General features: G+C 45.5%; 1 protein-coding gene across 1 annotated transcript in view; it reads right to left on the reverse strand.

The window, feature by feature from the left end:
• The window catches only part of LOC120046664 (myotubularin-related protein 13-like), a 160,579-nt gene that overhangs the window by 9,136 nt on the left and 133,450 nt on the right, over positions 1–17,993 (reverse strand). Inside the window, exons 22-32 of the mRNA XM_038992064.1 lie at positions 17,056–17,251; positions 16,729–16,856; positions 13,926–14,101; positions 13,567–13,700; positions 13,205–13,406; positions 12,834–13,030; positions 8,352–8,492; positions 7,310–7,393; positions 2,564–2,742; positions 1,538–1,714; positions 1,055–1,156 (exon numbers count right to left, since the gene is read on the reverse strand). Of these exons, the coding sequence (XP_038847992.1) occupies positions 1,055–1,156; positions 1,538–1,714; positions 2,564–2,742; positions 7,310–7,393; positions 8,352–8,492; positions 12,834–13,030; positions 13,205–13,406; positions 13,567–13,700; positions 13,926–14,101; positions 16,729–16,856; positions 17,056–17,251 (1,716 nt within the window). The remainder of the gene's footprint in view (positions 1–1,054; positions 1,157–1,537; positions 1,715–2,563; positions 2,743–7,309; positions 7,394–8,351; positions 8,493–12,833; positions 13,031–13,204; positions 13,407–13,566; positions 13,701–13,925; positions 14,102–16,728; positions 16,857–17,055; positions 17,252–17,993) is intronic.

The raw sequence follows: 17,993 nt of genomic DNA on the forward strand, positions 1-17,993 counted from the left end.
TCCCCCTCTCTCTCCTACACCCCGTCCCCCTCTCTCTCCTACCCTCCTACACCCCGTCCCCCTCCTACACCCCCAGTCCCCCTCTCACTCCTACACCCAGTCCCCCTCTCACTCCTACACCCCCAGTCCCCCTCTCACTCCTACACCCCCAGTCCCCCTCTCACTCCTACACCCTGTCCCCCTCTCACTCCTACACCCTGTCCCCCTCTCACTCCTACACCCCGTCCCCCTCTCACTCCTACACCCCGTCCCCCTCTCACTCCTACACCCCGTCCCCCTCTCACTCCTACACCCCGTCCCCCTCTCACTCCTACACCCCGTCCCCCTCTCACTCCTACACCCCGTCCCCCTCTCTCTCCTACCCTCCTACACCCCGTCCCCCTCTCTCTCCTACCCTCCTACACCCCGTCCCCCTCTCTCTCCTACACCCCCAGTCCCTCTCTCTCTCCTACACCCCCAGTCCCTCTCTCTCTCCTACACCCCCAGTCCCTCTCTCTCTCCTACACCCCCAGTCCCTCTCTCTCTCCTACACCCCCAGTCCCTCTCTCTCTCCTACACCCCCAGTCCCTCTCTCTCTCCTACACCCCCAGTCCCTCTCTCTCTCCTACACCCCCAGTCCCCCTCTCTCTCCTACACCCCCAGTCCCCCTCTCTCTCCTACACCCCCAGTCCCCCTCTCTCTCCTACACCCCCAGTCCCCCTCTCTCTCCTACACCCCCAGTCCCCCTCTCTCTCCTACACCCCCAGTCCCCCTCTCTCTCCTACACCCCCAGTCCCCCTCTCTCTCCTACACCCCCAGTCCCCCTCTCTCTCCTACACCCCCAGTCCCCCTCTCTCTCCTACACCCCCAGTCCCCCTCTCTCTCCTACATCCCCAGTCCCCCTCTCTCTCCTACATCCCCAGTCACCCTCTCTCTCCTACATCCCCAGTCACCCTCTCTCTCCTACATCCCCAGTCCCCCTCTCTCTCATAGCACCCTCCTACATCCCCAGTCCCCCTCTTCCACTACTCCTGCTGGGGAGGAAACGGTGTGTGTGTGTGTGCGTGACGCTCACCTGTGTGGTGATGTCCCAGCCATCCTCCAGACTCAGCAGGACGGACGAGCCACTGTCCAGCAGCTCCACCAAAATCAGGGCCAACTGCAGGAGCTTGTGAAGCTGCAGGGAACACACACACATACACTGTCAGTTCATGCCGTTAAGATGTTCCTGTGAAGACGGTGTGGAGCCTGAGCAGGGCTTGTCCCAGATAATATTGTTCTGTAGTTTATGACACATTTAGTGCAGGGCCATAGGCTGCAAGGGCCATTATGATAACAATTTGGTGGTTCTCCCATGTCTGTTTGTATCGTTATCATTTCCCTTGGGAAATAAGCTTATAGGATGGGGGAATATAGGATGAGGTCAGTCACACAGGAAGATCATGAGAGCACGCCGCTGGCTCGTTCTCACAGATCTCTTGTTGTTGTGGAAACCGTAGGAGGGTGTGTATGTATGTGTATTGGTGAGTGTGTGTTTGTGTATTTGATGGGAGCTCACTTGAAGGATCCACTCAGAGTCCTCCAGGGCTTTGAAGAAGGAGTCCTGTGTGTCTGAAGACATAGCGCTCGGAGCACAGGCCCTCAGCAGCTTCTTAAAGGCACCTTTGATCTGGCGCGTGTCAGCAAAGTCCACAGGCACCAGTTCACAGTTCAGAGTAGAGTCCAGTTTGAAGCCCTGACAAAAGAGGAGAAATGTCATTGAAAATTAACAGTCCTCGAGAGTCAACTATCACAAGTCGACGCAGACATTAAAATAACACTCTGAAAGGCCGATTAAAAGACACCTAAAACTGACTGACAAAAATAAACAAATGTTTAAAGCAGAAGACAAAGACAGGGAACATATTAAATACTTGGGACGTACTGTATGAGGTAAAAATAGGGCTTCTGTTATGAAATGAAGTAGACGTTTCATTTAAGAGAAGACTGTCTCTTTCAATGTGGCCACTGGCCAATCACAGCCACCCGCACAGCTGGCGACTCCACCTCGCTCACATTTATTTATAATCTCTTCTAGCCAAGGAAAAGAATATCAATTTCACATTCACACAGACACATTGCTCCACTCGAACAAGTCACTGAAACGAGCAGAACGTTCCAACAACAGTCCAAAAGTAATATTATCAGAGATGTGGGACTGTATTAATAATAAATCATCATTTTGATTAATTGCAATCAAGAGTCCCCTTATCAGTTTGGAAATGTAGTCTGCTGGAACAAAACAGTGGTTACACATTCTAGACTGGAGTGCCCTGATTCCACTCCACAGTACACTGTAAAAATGTACCAGCCCTCCCATAGACAAATACTCCATAACTCTGTGGCACAGTCTATCTAGACCCCTACTGAGAATTTTAACTTAAGGTCCCAATTACAACAAAGCTTTACGTTGAACACACACACACACACACACACACACACACACACACACACACACACACACACACACACACACACACACACACACTCACACTCTCTATGGACTCATCATCCCCTAAAAGTTTGGACCCAGCTCTCGTCTTACCCTGAGGTGGGACTTCTCTCCAAAAATGTAGAGGGCAGCCTGCTGTTTGAGGAGCTGGGCATGCAGGCTCTCGCTGCCCGCAGGGGGCGCCAAATCCTTTCCTGCCAGCCTGGCACCAACATCAGCTGCAGAAGGGTGCTGGCTGAAGCGGCTGCTGGAACGCAGGCTGGCCCAGACACCTGCAACAACAGAGAGAAAGAGATGTACAGTTAGAGTTGGCACCGCAGGCCTGTAGAGGGCTGGAACGCACAGGCGCTAACTAGCCTGGTTCAATACTCATGCGCTCCTCCGTCGTTATGTTTGACATGTATGACCACAGAGAGGGGTTGGTTAAGCACAAACAGCCGAGACCACCATACCGGGGAAACAGTTAACAGAATGATAATGACAGAACGGCACATAGCGACATAAAGACTATAGCACATTGATAAATTGAAGAATAGAATTTGGACTCTAAATCTACAGGCACAGATCTATTCATTCACTAATCCAAGGGGAAGAAACTGAAGGATGCTCATTTCTCTTTGACAAACTACGACCACCAAGATAACTACAATACAGATCTGTATATGATATAACTTTGTGATAAACCATACTTCCTCCACTTTGCTTATGCTGTTGTTACTGCCCTCAAGGGCCCTGTCTGAGCCAGGCTGTAGGTAGATAAGGAAAAGGACACCACATGTAGTGTTTAAGCAGCTTTGGCATTGAGTATGTCGTCCAATTAAACTGCCGGATATCAATTACAACAATTTAGAGTGAGCTCTCAACCAATCAAACCATCAACCAATAGGCAGGTACCTTACATTCTAAATCCTATCTCGCCTTAAGACGGCTAGACACAAATTGAATACAATGCAGAGGTTAAGCCACAGCGGCCTCATTCCCGAGCTGCCTGTCATGACTGAGCTGAGCCCATAGTACCTCACATTGGGCCAAGACTGCTGACTGACCACATCCACAACTGCTGAGACATCACATTCAGTGACAAGTGGACCACATTTACCCTGAAGTGGACCACAGTCAGATTATTTTCCAGCAGAGAAGAACCACAGCCTTGCCCAAGTGCGCCAAAAGAGGAAGTGATGGGTGATACTATGAATCTCCACAGAGATACTCTCTATTACTCAAAAGAGAGATGAGCACACCAGACGCAGGATACGTTTTTAACTGTTACAGAGGCATGAGCGTGGGTTACATACAGTGGTTGCTCCACTAAAAGTTTTGTGATTATGCTGCGGTACTTAGAGGCAATTTGTGGTTTAGTACGGTACCCTGCGTCACCACTTCATTGCTTCAGACCAGGCCAAGGGGGAGTTAGAGCACTGATTATGCTTTTGGGTCCTACCGTGTCTCTAACTGACAATGAAAGGGTGACAAACCTAAATAGAAACTGATAATTGTGCACGACTTCAGTGTTACTCACTAAAACTTACTAAGGTTTTTATTATTTCATTTTGTTAGGATTGTTTTGCTCTTACTGTAGTAGTGAAGGCAACTCCCGACCGGTCACATTGTACAGCGCCTGAGTGGCGCAACGGTCTAAGACACTGCAGAGCAGTGCAAGCTGTGTTGCTACAGATGCTGGTTCAATACCCGTGCCGGCCTCAACTGGGAGACCCATGATATGATTGTAGGTTTTTGGTTTCTCTCTCTCTAAAAACAAACATAAATAATTCTAAATAACAAACTGTCTTTATTTACAAATTAGTAACAATGTCTCACCCCATGTTCAAGAATGGCCTTTTTCCTCGCTCATTTTCTGTTAATTGAAACTGAAATCTCCAAAATTGTATTTTTTAAACAAAGATTATTATTAATTTATAATTATATAAAAGCCCCTTGGATATTCTCACAGATATATTATTAACCCTGTTATTAGCATGACAATATATATTGGTCATGGCTCCCGAGTGGCACACAACGGGATTGCCTTGCAGTTCTCCAGCTGTATCCACTGAAAGCACGCGAGGTTCAAGGCACTAGGGTAGGGGGCATGCGATGGGCCGCAGAGCTGCGCACAGAAGACAGACCTAGCCCATGGGGAAGGGAGGAGGAAGGGGGGGTGGGACCCCCACCCCGTCACACTGGGTAGCACTAATAATGGTGCTGACTAGGGAAATGTTCCCGCTGTTCTTAGTGCCAGTCTGCACGTTCAAACTAAAACAATGTAACTAATAACGGCATATTTATGCTTTCGTTAATAAAATGATAAAAAAAAGATTTTCAAAATGCCGATATTTATTTCATTACGGATCCATAAGGAATTACGATGGGAATAAATATCACTGAATTAAAGAAATATTGGAACAAAGTTGTCTAATGAAGGTAACAAATTGTTGCTTACTGGAAAATACTCTTTTAAAACACACACGGTCACATTGTACAGCGCCATTATGGCTATTAGCAGGTAGCTGGACAATAGACTTGACTAGAAGGAGGGTAGGGGGAGGATTCCATTGTCAAATGTATTTCTAAGTAAGGTTGGCTGTATCACAACCGGCAGTGATTGGTTGCAATTTCATTTTAATCCACCAGAAAAGACAAAACAAATAACACGGCAAAAAAAATAAAAATATTATGTATCACATCCGACCATGATTGGGAGCCCCATAGGGCGCCGCACAATTGGCCCAGCGTTTCTCTCCCTCTAAAAACAGAAATAAATGTTTTGGACACTACACATATTATTTTGGCCTTTATTCAATCACCCACTTTCCTTTTTTTGAAAACGAAATAACGTTATATATCATCAAGTTGATGGCACAGTCATATAGGGGCGCCTACATAAAGTTCAGTGACTCACTCATTCATGGCTTTGGATCAAAATAAATAAGTACCAACATTCTTTCTGATATTTATTAAAAACTGTTTTAGTTATCCTGACCTGGACATCATGTACAGTATTATAATAGCCCACTATGGGCTATTAGGAGTACAATAAACCTTTACCAACACCTCTCTGTATTTTGATACTTTGTGGATGGGGCCTCCTCAGTGGCGCAGCTGCCTAAGTCACCGCATCACAATGCAAAATGTGTTGCTACAGATACCCGTGACGGCCGCCACCGGGAGACCCATGAGGCGGCTTTTGGTTTTAATTTAGAATCCTCCAATCCTCTATATGTAATTATTGGAGAGTCACGTCATATTTTTCGATATACTGTAGGCCTACCGTAGGCGACATGAGTCTCACTAGTGTTGAGTAATGTGATGTTAAAAGTGATGTAGGGCTTATTTATTTAAAGAGCACATTGAAGTTAGAAGCAATAGGATTTCAAGCAATAGCCTCCAACTATTTTAGCATCGTTTCGCTCTGCTCTGAGACAAGCATGGGGACTGGTCTTGATAAATCAATGAGATTTTTATTTTCACTGAATCTCCGTTTGGGTATTGGTTAGACTACAATTAGAAATATTATGTTCTTAGTGTAACCTTTATTTAACTAGGCAAGTCAGTTAAGAACAAATTCTTATTTATTTACAAGGACAGCCTACTCCTTCCTCCCCGTCGTGGAAATTGAACCCCAGTCTCCCGCGTGTCCGCACGACACGGGGATTCTTTAGCTAAATAGCCAAGTACTGTAGCCTACTCCCGACCGTCACGTTGTACAGCGCCATATTTTCCGTTCCATCCTAACGGAAACCCAGGTTTTAAATTCTCTAGTACAGCCACTATTGAAGGCTATCAAATGCTTCTCAAAGCATCTGATGGTCAAACTAGCATTAATGGTACCAGTGGTTGGCACGTGCCATAGAATTCTGCGGCACCACGGAAGCTGTGCTGCAGTACGCTGCAACTTTTAAAGGACGAACCACTGTAGGATCAATAACCAGGAAACAAGACAAAGATGTTAATAAAGAGGGGTGGAGGAAGAGAGGGGGGGAGAGATCTGAATAGAGTAGACATTTTCACTATACCTTGATTTTGGATTATCCCCTTAGTGGCAGGTTTTTGGTTTGAGTGAGTGAATAGCTTATCCCTGTACCCAAGCACTGGTAGGTAATGGGTACGGGGTAACGGGGAAAAGGGCACAGAAAGATCACAACATCAGATGGACATAACATACCAGCACACACTCAATCCCCCAACCGTAGGGGCAACATAGTGTGGCACGCAGTCATAAGGTCACCTGGGAGGTTACAGCAAGGGGCCAGGACATGGGGAGCTAGGCTCCAAACTTAAGAGACCAACAAGGTTGAATGGTAGAAAGATATGAATACCAAAGGAAAATATTAATTTGCAATTCAGTCTTGAGATGAACAGAATAAAGGTTAACGTGCATGACATAGTAGACCATGGTGTTGAGTAAAAACAAAGACGATGATCAAATCCCACAGAAGCCCCATGTTATTGGAAATCTTTGATGATTATTTAGAAGACAAATCAAAATCCACTTAATGCTGCTGGCAATGACTTTGAAAGTCATCTTCGGGTGTAGCAATCTTGTGTTTGAATATTACAGGAACAGTGGCAACTAACCTAACAATACACTTCAACTTCCAGAGAAGATAAACCATTACGCAGACAGCTGCATGCCAATAGCAGACATCTTATAATTTCCAGAAAATCTAGGACACATCTTCACTGGACATACCAGACTACTAGGTCACATGTATCTGGCATGGTACAATTAGGTAACAAAGCTGAGTCATAGACCAAAAGAGGCCCAGTATATTTCCAGGACTGCGGTTGCAGTGTGATATATTGGACTTTGAGGAAGTGACAAGTGGGACCAGCACTCACCTCCTCTGGCAAAGCTGTTGGAGAAGGGCATGTCCAAATGGACGGGGGCCATCTTTGGTATTCTAGACGTCCTCCTTTCACTGCCTGAAGAGGACACACAGACATGAAATGGGGATAACACCACCATTCAGCTGTAACCAGGACAAACACAGTAACACAGACCCAGAGAGGACAGGGAATGAAAACCATGCCTGGATGACTAACCATCTATATTTGTCAGACACAGCATCTGAGAACATAACTACCCCACAGTGCGTCTCAGATAAGTCACAAAATGGACACAGACCTGGGAGATTAGTACGGATTTTTAAATGATAACACAAGGAGGGATTACTTAAGAGTTAAATGAGGTGAGCGAACAGAGAGTTGCATTACCTACATTTAGGGGGAAAAACACTGATTGCTGTGTTTCAAATTAGGCCTTAGCCTTGGGCTCACACCCGACAATCGTGTCCCGTTGATTAAGTTCCAATTAGCTTAATCAGAAAGTCTGAAGCTATCAAGCCTTGGGAATCCTATTTCCCCCTTTAAGACTATTTGATCCCTGCAGACGTAGATCTTAAAACTGGAAGATGGATGCAACTGACATTGATTCCGGGTGTGTTTTGATCCAGTTCCCAGAGACTAAATATATATTGTGGTTACATGGGAAACAGAATCCCGCTGACTTTGCGTAGGGTATGTGCTGGTCACACAGCCTTCTGGACTGGCACTCGGCAGTGGGGTGAAGTCTGGAGATGGATGGAGGGTGACCCCTGGGTGTCCTGTTCTTCTTACATAACCACAACATTGTGCCGAAGTTCCTTCCACACACAACGGAAACAACATAAATAACAGGCAGTGGCCCAGAGGAAACCTTACTAAGATAATCAGCAGAATAACACTGAAGGAACAAGGACAAACACACAAAAACAATAGTGACAGAGTGGGAAGAACACCACCAGTCTAGAGCAGGACAGAGTAGAGCCCAGAGCAGAGCCCAGAGCAGAGCCCAGAGCAGAGCCCAGAGCAGAGCCCAGAGCAGAGCCCAGAGCAAGGGTACCTGGTGAGAGGCCGATGAGAGAGCGGTTGGACAGAGTGTTACTGCCGTTCAGTTTGAAGTAGACGGGGATGGAGTTGAGGATGGCCTGAAGATACTTCTCCTGCTCCAGACTACTGGACAAATCAGAAGAGTTGGCAGGGGCTAGAGGGAGAGGACACCAGTCATTAGACATACAGTATTCAACATCAATGGCCTAAATTTTATAATATGACTTCCTTTAAATTCCGTACGGTGTACGTAAGTAATGTACAGTACCAGTCAAAAGTTTGGACATACCTACTCATTCAAGGGTTTTAGATTTTTCTACGTTGTACAATAATAGTGAAGACATCAAAACTATGAAATAACACATACGGAATCATGTAGTAACCAAAAAAAGTGTTAAACAAATCAAAATATATTTTACATTTGAGATTCTTCAAAGTAGCCACCCTATGCCTTGATGACAGCTTTGCACACTCTTGGCATAATCTCAAACTAATAAAATCTAATTTTACTAGTCACATGCGCCGAATACAACAGGTATAGACCTTACAGTGAAATGCTTACATATGAGCCCCTAACCAGCGCAATTTAAAAAAATACAGATAAGAATAAGAGAAAAAAGTAACAAGTAATTAAAGAGTAGCAGTAAAAAAAAAAAAATATATATATATATATATATATATATATATATACAGGGGGGCACCGGTTAGTTGAGGCAGTGTGTACATGTAGGTAGAGTTAATTAAAGTGACTGTGCATAGATGACAACAGAGAGTGGCAGTGGTGTGGAGAGGGGGAGGCAATGCAAATAGTCCGGGTAGCCATTTGACTAGATGTTCAGGAGTCTTATGGCTTGGTAGAAGCTGTTTAGAAGCCTCTTGGACCTAGACTTGGCACTCCGGTACCGCTTGCCGTGCGATAGAGGAGTGAACAGTCTATGACTAGGGTGGCTGGAATCTTTGACAATTTTTAGGGCCTTCCTCTGACACTGCCTGGTATAGAGGTCCTGGATGGCAAGAAGCTTAGCCCCAGTGATGTACTGGGACGTTCGCACTACCCTCTAGTGCTTTGCGGTCGGAGGCCGAGCAGTTGCCATACCAGGCAGTGATGCAACCAGTCAGGATGCTCTCGATAGTGCAGCTGTAGAATCTTTTGAGGATCTGAGGACCCATGCCAATTTTTTTCAGTCTCCTGAGGGGGAATAGGTTTTGTCGTGCCCGAGTCACGAGTGTCATGGTGTGCTTGGACCATGTTAGTTTGTTGGTGATGTGGACACCAAGGAACTTGAAGCTCTCAACCTGCTCCACTGCAGCCCGGTGGATGAGAATGGGGGCGTGCTTGGTCCTCCTTTTCCTGTAGTCCACAATCATTTCCTTTGTGTTGATCACGTTGAGGGCGGCCAGGTCTCTGACCTCCTCCCTATAGGCTGTCTCGTTGTTGTCGGTGATCAGGTTGTGTCATTGGCAAATTGAATGATGGTGTTGGAGTTGTGCCTGGCCGTGCAGTCATGAGTGAACATGGAGTACGGGAGGGGGCTGAGCATGCACCCCTGAGGGGCCCCTGTGTTGAGGATCAGCGTGGCGGATGTGTTGTTACCTACCCTTACCACCTGGGGTTGGTCCATCAGGAAGTCCAGGATCCAGTTGCAGAGGGAGGTGTTTAGTCCCAGGGTACTTAGCTTATTGATGAGATTTGAGGGCACTATGGTGTTGAATGCTGAGCTGTAGTCAATGAATAGCATTCTCACATAGGTGTTCCTTTTGTCCAGGTGGGAAAGGGCAGTGTGGAGTGCAATAGAGACTGCATCATCTGTGGATCTGTTGGGGCGGTATGTAAATTGGAGCGGGTCTAGGGTTTGTGGGCTGATGGTGTTGATGTGAGCCATGACTAGCATTACAAAGCACTTCATGGCTAAAGACGTGAAAGCTACGGGTCAGTAGTCATTTAGGCAGGTTACCTTAGTGTTCTTGGGCACAGACACTATGGTGGTCTGCTTAAAACATGTTGGCATTACAGACTTGGACAGGGAGAGGTTGACAATGTCAGTGAAGACACTTGCTAGTTGGTCAACGCATGCTCGCAGTACACGTCCTGGTAATCCGTCTGGCCCTGCGGCCTTGTGAATGTTGACCTGTCTAAAAGGTCTTACACACATTGGCTGCCGAGAGCATGATCACACAATCTTCCGGAACAGCTGCTGCTCTCATGCATGTTTCAGTGTTATTTGCCTCGAAGCAAGCATAGAAGTAGTTTCGCTCGTCTGGTAGACTGGTGTCATTGGGCAGCTCTCGGCTGTGCTTCCTTTTGTATTCTGTAATGGTTTGCAGGCCCTGCCACATCCGACGAGCGTCAGAGCCGGTCTAGTACGACCCGATCTTAGTCCTGTATTGATGCTTTGCCTGTTTGATGGTTCGTACAGGCGGATGCTGCCTGTAATCCATGGCTTCTGGCTGGGGTGTGTATGTACAGTTACTGTGGGGACGACGTCATTCATCGATGCACTTATTGATGAAGCCAATGACCGCTGTGGTGTACTCCTCAATCCCATAGGAGGAATCCCGGAACATATTTCAGTCTGTTCTAGCTAAACAGTACTGTAGCTTAGCAGCTGCTTCATCTGACCACTTCATCTGACCACTGACCACTTCATCTGACCACTGCTTTAATTTTTGCTTGTAAGCAGGAATCAGGAGGATGGAATTATGGTCAGATTTGCCAAATGGAGGGCGAGGGAGAGCTTTGTATGCGTCTCTGTGTATGGAGTACAGGTGGTCCAGAGTTATTTTCCCTCTGGTTGCACATTTAACATGCTGATAGAAATTTGGTAAAACTGATTTAAGTTTCCCGGCATTAAAGTCTACCAGGAGTGCCGCCCCTGGGTGAGCGTTTTCTTGTTTGCTTATGGCAGAATACAGCTCATTCAATGCTATCTTAGTGCCAGCCTCTGACTGTGGTGGTATGTAAACAGCTACAAAGAATACAGATTAAAACTCTCTCGGTAGGTAGTGTGGTCTACAGCTTATCATGAGAAACTAACTCAGGTGAGCAATAGCTCGAGACTTCCTTAGATATCGTGCACCAGCTGTTGTTTACAGAAACACATAGACCGCCGCCCCTCATCTTACCAGACGCCGCTGTTCTATCCTGCCGGTACATCGTATAACCAGCCAGCAGTATGTTGATGTTGTCGTTGTTCATCAACGACTCCGTGACGCATAAGATGTTCCAGTTTTTAATGTCCCGTTGGTAGTTTAATCTTAAGCGTAACTCGTCGATTTTATTGTCCAAAGATTGCACATTTGCTAGCAGAATTGAGGGAAGTGGGGGTATATTCGATCACCTTCAACTTCTCAGCAGGCAGCCCAGATGGTAGCGGCAACATTATGTATAAAAAGAGTAAAGAAATAAGTTACAAACAATGCAGATAAACAAAAAAAAAACAATCGGTTGGGGGAACGTAAAACGTCTGCCTTCTGCCCCGGCGCCATTTTATATAACCAGCTTCATGAGGAATGCTTTTCCAACAGTCTTGAAGGAGTTCCCACATATGCTGAGCACTTGTTGGCTGCTTTTCCTTCACTCTGCGGCCCAACTCATCGAAAAACCATCTCAACTGGGTTGAGGTCGGGTGATTGCGGAGGCCATGTAATACGATGCAACACTCTCCATCTTGGTCAAATAGCCCTCACACAGAATGGAGGTGTGTTGACAGTCCCACTAAGCGCAAACCAGATGGGATGGCGTATCGCTGCAGAATGCTGTGGTAGCCATGCTGAATTCTAAATAAATCACCCACAGTGTCACTAGCAAAGCACCCCCACACCTCCTCCTCCTCCATGCTTCACGGTGGGAACCACACATCCGTTCACCTACTCTGCGTCTCACAAAGACATGGCGGTTGGAATCAAAAATATCAAATTTGGACCTTCCACCAGTCTAATGTTCAATGCTCATGTTTCTTGGCCCAAGCAAATCTCTTCGTCTTATGAGTGTCCTTCAAAGTTCTTGAAATGTTCCGCATTGACTGACCTTCATGTCTTAAAGTAATGATGGACTGTTGTTTCTCTTTGCGTATTTGAGCTGTTCTTGTGATAATATGGACTTAGGGGTGGTATACAAAAGATAGCCCTAACTTGTCACAACACATCTGATTGGCTCAAACACATTAAGGAAAGAAATTCCACAAATTATTTTTTAACAAGGCTCACCTGTTAATTGAAATGTATTCCAGGTGACTATCTCATGAAGCTGGTTTAGAGAATGCCAAGAGTGTGCAAAGCTGTCATCAAGGCAAAGGGTGGCTACTTTGAAGAATCTCAAATATATTTTGATTTGTTTAACACTTTTTTGGTTAGTACATGATTCCATATGTGTTATTTAACAGTCTTGATGTCTTCACTATAATTCTACAATGTAGAAAATAGTAAAATAAAGAAAAACCCTGAAATTAGTATGTGTTCAAACTTTTGACTGGTACTGTATGTGTGAGTACCGTACCTGTTGAAGATTGGTTCTGGGACTTAAAGAGTCCCACCACACTTTTGCCATGGAAGCCTCCGGATCGTAGCAGCACAGCTTTGGTGCGGGGGTGTTTCCAACACACCACTGGCAGGCGGTTGTGTCTGTAACAACGGGCCACCTTCTGCAGGCTGCTGTCCTGCACTGACTGGGGAACCACCAGGAGCCCTGGGTAACTGTGGGTTACACACACCATCATCCCATTCAGCATGGAGACCACTACTGGGACACCTATGATGGCAGTTTGATCTGATACAACCAATAAGTTAACATCGAATACACCTCTTCTACATTGCTCAGAGCGCCAACGTCTTATCTGACATGACAAAGTGTATGTGCGTTGTGTGTACCTGCGGCAGAGGGAGTAGAGTCTGTTGACTGCAGTTACTCTGAACTGCTCTCCTGTCTTAGAGCGGGAGGAGCTGGCTGTGACGGTGCCCAGGCCCAGCCGCTGGTAGTCACGGAAACACGCCCGCTCCACCAGCTGCTCCATGGTGGATTTCTCTGATGCCCTCAACGTGCTGCTGGGGGGTGGCTCACCCTCATCTGACACTGGAACAGACACACACAGACACAAAGAGCCCCCCACACACAGAGAGAGAGAGAGAGAGAGAGAGAGAGAGACAAGATCAGGTGACCGTTCAGGAAACACCAGCTTGTCAAAACTCCCCCTCTTCTTCCTTGTAGGAGTTTAACATCAGTCTGCTCCTACCTGAGATGTCATCATCCTCGTGCCAGGTCATCCGACTCCCTCTGTCGTTCTTCTTCAGCGTGGTCTGACTCTGACGGCCCATGGTGATCATCCCAGCTCTCTTGGCTCCTTTCACAATGGTCTTGGACAGCGTCCTGTGAGGAGGAGGATAAAGAGGAGACCATAACATCATTTATCATGTCTGATTCCAGCGTCAGATAAGGAAGATTACTCAACACTTTCAGGCAGTGTCTGTTGTGGGAGGTATTACAGGAACCTTTCAAACACATCATGGGACTTGCCCTCCAAAACAACTTTAACAGAACATTGCCGAGTTGACTGGAGTGCGTCACTGTGTGCTACTCAGAGGTGGGACTGACCTGAAACCCGTGTTCCTCTCCTTCTGTTTGGGAAGGATGAGTTGGGGAGCGTTCTGGCCTGCGGCGAAGGCGAATGTGCTGAAGATGGACTGAGGGTAGCGGATCCTCTGGATGTGTTTCCTGAAGATCTCCACCATCTCTGAGCTCACCTCCTCGTCAAACGCCACCTTGATCAACTGGAGGGGACACAGGATGCATCAGGGAACCTGTGAGCTCATTGCCTCCAGATTAAACATATGGTCTTACATGGAATGGCTGGAAAATAATGCATTCATAAATCAAAATGTCTCGGCAGATATGCACATCTGTGAAGCCCCAAAAATATGACATATTTCTAGTCGCATGTTGTTGTTTTTTCCTCGCAGGGAAGCAAATACTACTAATTGCAAATCGGAAACAGAATGTACGGAATGTACACATATTTCACACAGACTGTCTTTCCAGAGTGAGGTCCGCTTCTCATTGACTGCCCTGACCCGATAGTCCCTCCTCTCCCCATCCATCCCACCCCCAACATCCCACCAGTTCCTGCCTGAGGAGAGGAGACCTAGCCACCCCCCTGCTTTCCTGTGGATCCCCAGCAGCCTGCAGCTCTCAATAAAGGCCTGATAATGCACCCCAGACTTAGACACAGCCCTCTGGCCAGGCTTAGTAACACACACTCTTGCTCGCTAACACACACACGCGCACACACAGGCCCAGCCAGGCCAAGTGGCCAAGTGACCCCCTCCCCACATAAAGGCCTGTTTTATTGTCTGTGTTACTAAAAAGATAGGAATGAACCATAAAAACTTTACAGCACTACATGAATTGTGAAAGACCAAAAACATGTGCACGGTTGCCTTTTTTTCTTTCAAATCAAACTCAACATAGGTTACTCATATAACTTCCAAGAAATGTATTGATATCAGGCTGGATATAGGGCAGAGTCTGTAGCATATGCATTCCTTTAATCTCTCCAAATGTCACAATTGATCAGTAATTCTGGGTTCTCTGTGTATCTGTTGTACATGTTCTGGCAATCTTACACATGGTTTGGGGCAAAAGGAGAGAACACTCACATACTTGGACATACTATGTTAACTTCTTATGGCTGCAGGGGCAGTATTGAGTAGCTTGGATAAAAGGTGCCCATTTCAAACGGTCATGTTCCGTTTGGCATGTTCCGTTCTCTGAGTTTGTTGACGATGGAGAGCTTCGCGCCACTTGGCAAGTTTTGCTTGCAAATTCGAGAGGGAAAAAGGACATTCTAAATCCAAACAACGATTGTTCTGGACAAAGGACCACTTGTACAAGATTCTGATGGAAGCTCAACCAAAGTAGGACCCATTTATGATGATATTTCCTATTTCTGTCGAAAATGTGTTGTGTTTTCCGCCTTGAGTTTTGTCGCTGTGTCGCTATAACGTAAGCTGTATGTCGTAATGAAGTTATTTTTAGAATTCTAACACGGCGATTGCATTAAGAACTAGTGTATCTATCATTTGCTGTACAACAAGTATTTTTTAGTAACGTTTATGATTAGTTATTTGGTCAGAATAGTTGAGTGTCAGAAATATATCCGGACATTCTGGGAAAAAGATGCTAAGTTTTCACAATGTATAACCACGGATTTCAGCTCTAAATATGCACATTTTCGAACAAAACATACGTGTATTGTATAACCTGATGTTATAGGACTGTCATCTGATGAAGTTTGTCCAGGTTAGTGAAAAATTATATATCTTTTGCTGTTTTCTTGCGATCGCTAACTTTTGCTGCTGATAAATGGGTTGTGTTTTTGGCTATTGTGGTAAGCTAATATAATGCTATATTGTGTTTTCGCTGTAAAACACTTAAAGAATCGGAAATATTGGCTGGATTCACAAGATGTTTGTCTTTCATTTGCTGTACACCATGTATTTTTCATAAATGTTTTATGATGAGTATTTAGGTATTTCAATTTGGTCTCTGTAATTGTTCTAGCTGCTTCGGTGCTATTTCCGATTGTAGCTGCAATGTAAAACTATGATTTATACCTCAAATATGCACATTTGTCGAACAAAACATAGATTTATTGTATAACATGTTATAAGACTGTCATCTGATGAAGTTGTTTCTTGGTTAGTTTGGTTGGTTTTGTGCATGCTACCTGTGCTGTGAAAAATGTCTGTGCTTTTTTCTATTTGGTGGTGAGCTAACATAAATATACGTGGTGTTTTCGCTGTAAAACATTTAAAAAATCGGACATGTTGGCTGGATTCACAAGATGTTTATCTTTCATTTGCTGTATTGGACTTGTTAATGTGTGAAAGTTAAATATTTCAAAAAAATATCTTTTGAATTTCGCGCCCTGCACTTGGACGGGCTGTTGTCATATTGAGCCCGACACCGGCCTGCAGCCATAAAAGGTTAACATCTATTTAGCATCTAAGAAATGGGACTTTGTGTACTTAATGAGAGACAAGGGAACAGTAAACATGTCGTCGCCCATGAATGATGCAGCGCCACGTGTGACCAACACATTTCAGTTAATTACTACAGTTCCCGCCTTGGGCCGATCAGTGTAATTTTGTAAATGTCAGATCTCTATGGCTAGACGCTTCATTCACCCAAGTTATGTCAAAACTGACCCAGGGCTGTTTGAGATATCGCGTGTGACCAACGTACGAACAAACGGAGACAGATTCACAGATCCACGAACAGAGACAGATCCCTCCACTATGAAATCAATAATGGAAAAGCACAAAGCATCATAATCACCTCTTTAATAATGTATCTTCATCATCAACCACATCAACAGGAGTAGGTGTGTGTGTATTACCTGGAAGGATGCCGAGCGGAGCTGCAGTCCCTCCTGCATGTTTTGCTGCAGTTGGTTCTGGACACTTATCTTCTTCTCTTTGGTCAAGGTGGACACTGGGAAGCTCCTGATCACTGCCTGCTCCCCCACTGCTCACACACACAGGACACCTCAACATACACTTCTATGCTAATGTATCTCATCCACACAACACATTCAAAACAGGCTTAATCTCAAAATGATACCCTTTATAGTGCACAACATTGGGAATCCCAAAGTGCACTATCAACTTCTTATGGGTAATCTCAAGAGGGACAGATATAATTAGATGCTAGCTGGATGATTTACCTAGTGGGTCGTGTGGGGAGCCCTTGAATATGATGCGGTAGGAGGTGAGGAAGAGGGCTCCCTCTGCTGGCAGGATGTGCGGTCCCCCGAGCATTCCCCCCGTAGCCTCCTCTCTGCCATCAGGGTCCAGGACCACTCTAAGACCCTCCGACACAAACTCTTCACCAGGGAGCAGCACTGGGCGCAGGATCTTAGGCTGGGTGGGGCAGAGGATGCACATGTCAAACACACTCCATCAGAACACAGAACATACTGTATGTACAGATACCTGCACACACACCATGTACTTAAGCATGTCAACTAGGGCTGACCCCATTTAGTCGACTGGTTGATTGTCTGATCGATAGGCTGTTGGTCGACCAAGATTTCTTCAGTCGAGCAGTCGCAATTTTCTTTTCTTCATGGTGCACAAGACACCTGTCGGATTCGCGCCTGTCTCAGTGGACTAATTCATTGCAGAGGCCATGGGGATGGCACCGTCTATCACTCTGACACATGATACTGAAATTGTGTATGGTTATAGTATGTAAAAAAATAGTGCAACACTAATAAATCAAATATTATTTTAATACAAATTCGCTTTCTCCCTCATTGGATACGGTCGCTGTCCGCGGTTCTGAAACAATCTTCAGTAGAATTGGTCGCCTTTCCCTATGTGCATAAAAGCAAATTTAACCAGCATATTGGGATTGAAAACAATGGTGGCGGAGGCAGCAGCAGCAGAGACGAGGAAACAGCCCTTGCCTTAGCCTAATTGTCTAAGAAAATTGAGGGGAAACCAACTTAATTAGGTCTATAATCAATAGCCTAACTTAAATGTGCCTCTTTATAAAATCATCCATATATATCTACAGAAATAAGACAGATATTGCTTCTGTTGCCTGTTTGAGTGTTTGTTTAATAGAATACTGATTCCGTGAGCACCAAGCCACATGCAA

This window comes from Salvelinus namaycush, chromosome 1, assembly GCF_016432855.1.
Source record: "Salvelinus namaycush isolate Seneca chromosome 1, SaNama_1.0, whole genome shotgun sequence".
Taxonomy (NCBI): Eukaryota; Metazoa; Chordata; class Actinopteri; order Salmoniformes; family Salmonidae; genus Salvelinus; species Salvelinus namaycush.